The sequence below is a fragment of the Ixodes scapularis genome, unplaced genomic scaffold, assembly GCF_016920785.2.
Source record: "Ixodes scapularis isolate PalLabHiFi unplaced genomic scaffold, ASM1692078v2 PGA_scaffold47__10_contigs__length_4178495, whole genome shotgun sequence".
NCBI lineage: Eukaryota > Metazoa > Arthropoda > Arachnida > Ixodida > Ixodidae > Ixodes > Ixodes scapularis.
Genome location: NW_024609876.1, coordinates 1,603,411 through 1,603,906, shown reverse-complemented (window position 1 = coordinate 1,603,906; position 496 = coordinate 1,603,411). Strand labels below are relative to the sequence as shown.

At 38.7% G+C, this 496-nt stretch overlaps 1 protein-coding gene across 1 annotated transcript in view; it reads right to left on the bottom strand.

The window, feature by feature from the left end:
- Positions 1–327: 327 nt before the first annotated feature.
- The window catches only part of LOC120849038, a 2,394-nt gene continuing 2,225 nt past the window's right edge, over positions 328–496 (bottom strand). The window contains exon 3 of the mRNA XM_042293157.1: positions 328–370. Coding sequence (XP_042149091.1) covers positions 328–370 — 43 coding nt within the window. The remainder of the gene's footprint in view (positions 371–496) is intronic.

Below are 496 nucleotides of genomic sequence, written 5' to 3'. Positions count from 1 at the left end.
ATGTACAATAATAATACCCCTTTAATACCTTCAAATCTCTTCATCTGCCTCCACCACATCCGTGCCCCGCACGTCAGATAGTCAATAGAGCACGCCATGAAATTCTAGAAATCAGTAGCATCTACCCTGATCATCGAGGTATTGTGACAAGCCGATCGCATGACTCGCGATTTGTGCGCTTTTTGTAGCATAATAGTTAAATAGATATATGTTTTTTGAGTAACTTAGGAGAGTGAAATTGAAAAGTGATCATATCAAAAGAAGCAGCCCTCAATATTGTTAGTCGTCTCTTTCATAGTACACTAGGATTGCACGCTTTTCCGTATATTACGAAGAAAGCTCTTTTCGCATGGGAAATGCTACAGCGCTCCTGCGATAGAAAAATTTGAATTTGAATTTAAAATTAGACAAAAAGCACAAACCATACATTGGAAGGGTACGATGGTTTGATTACATGCGTGCCAGAGCGGTCACTACTAATATCTTTATTAGTCTA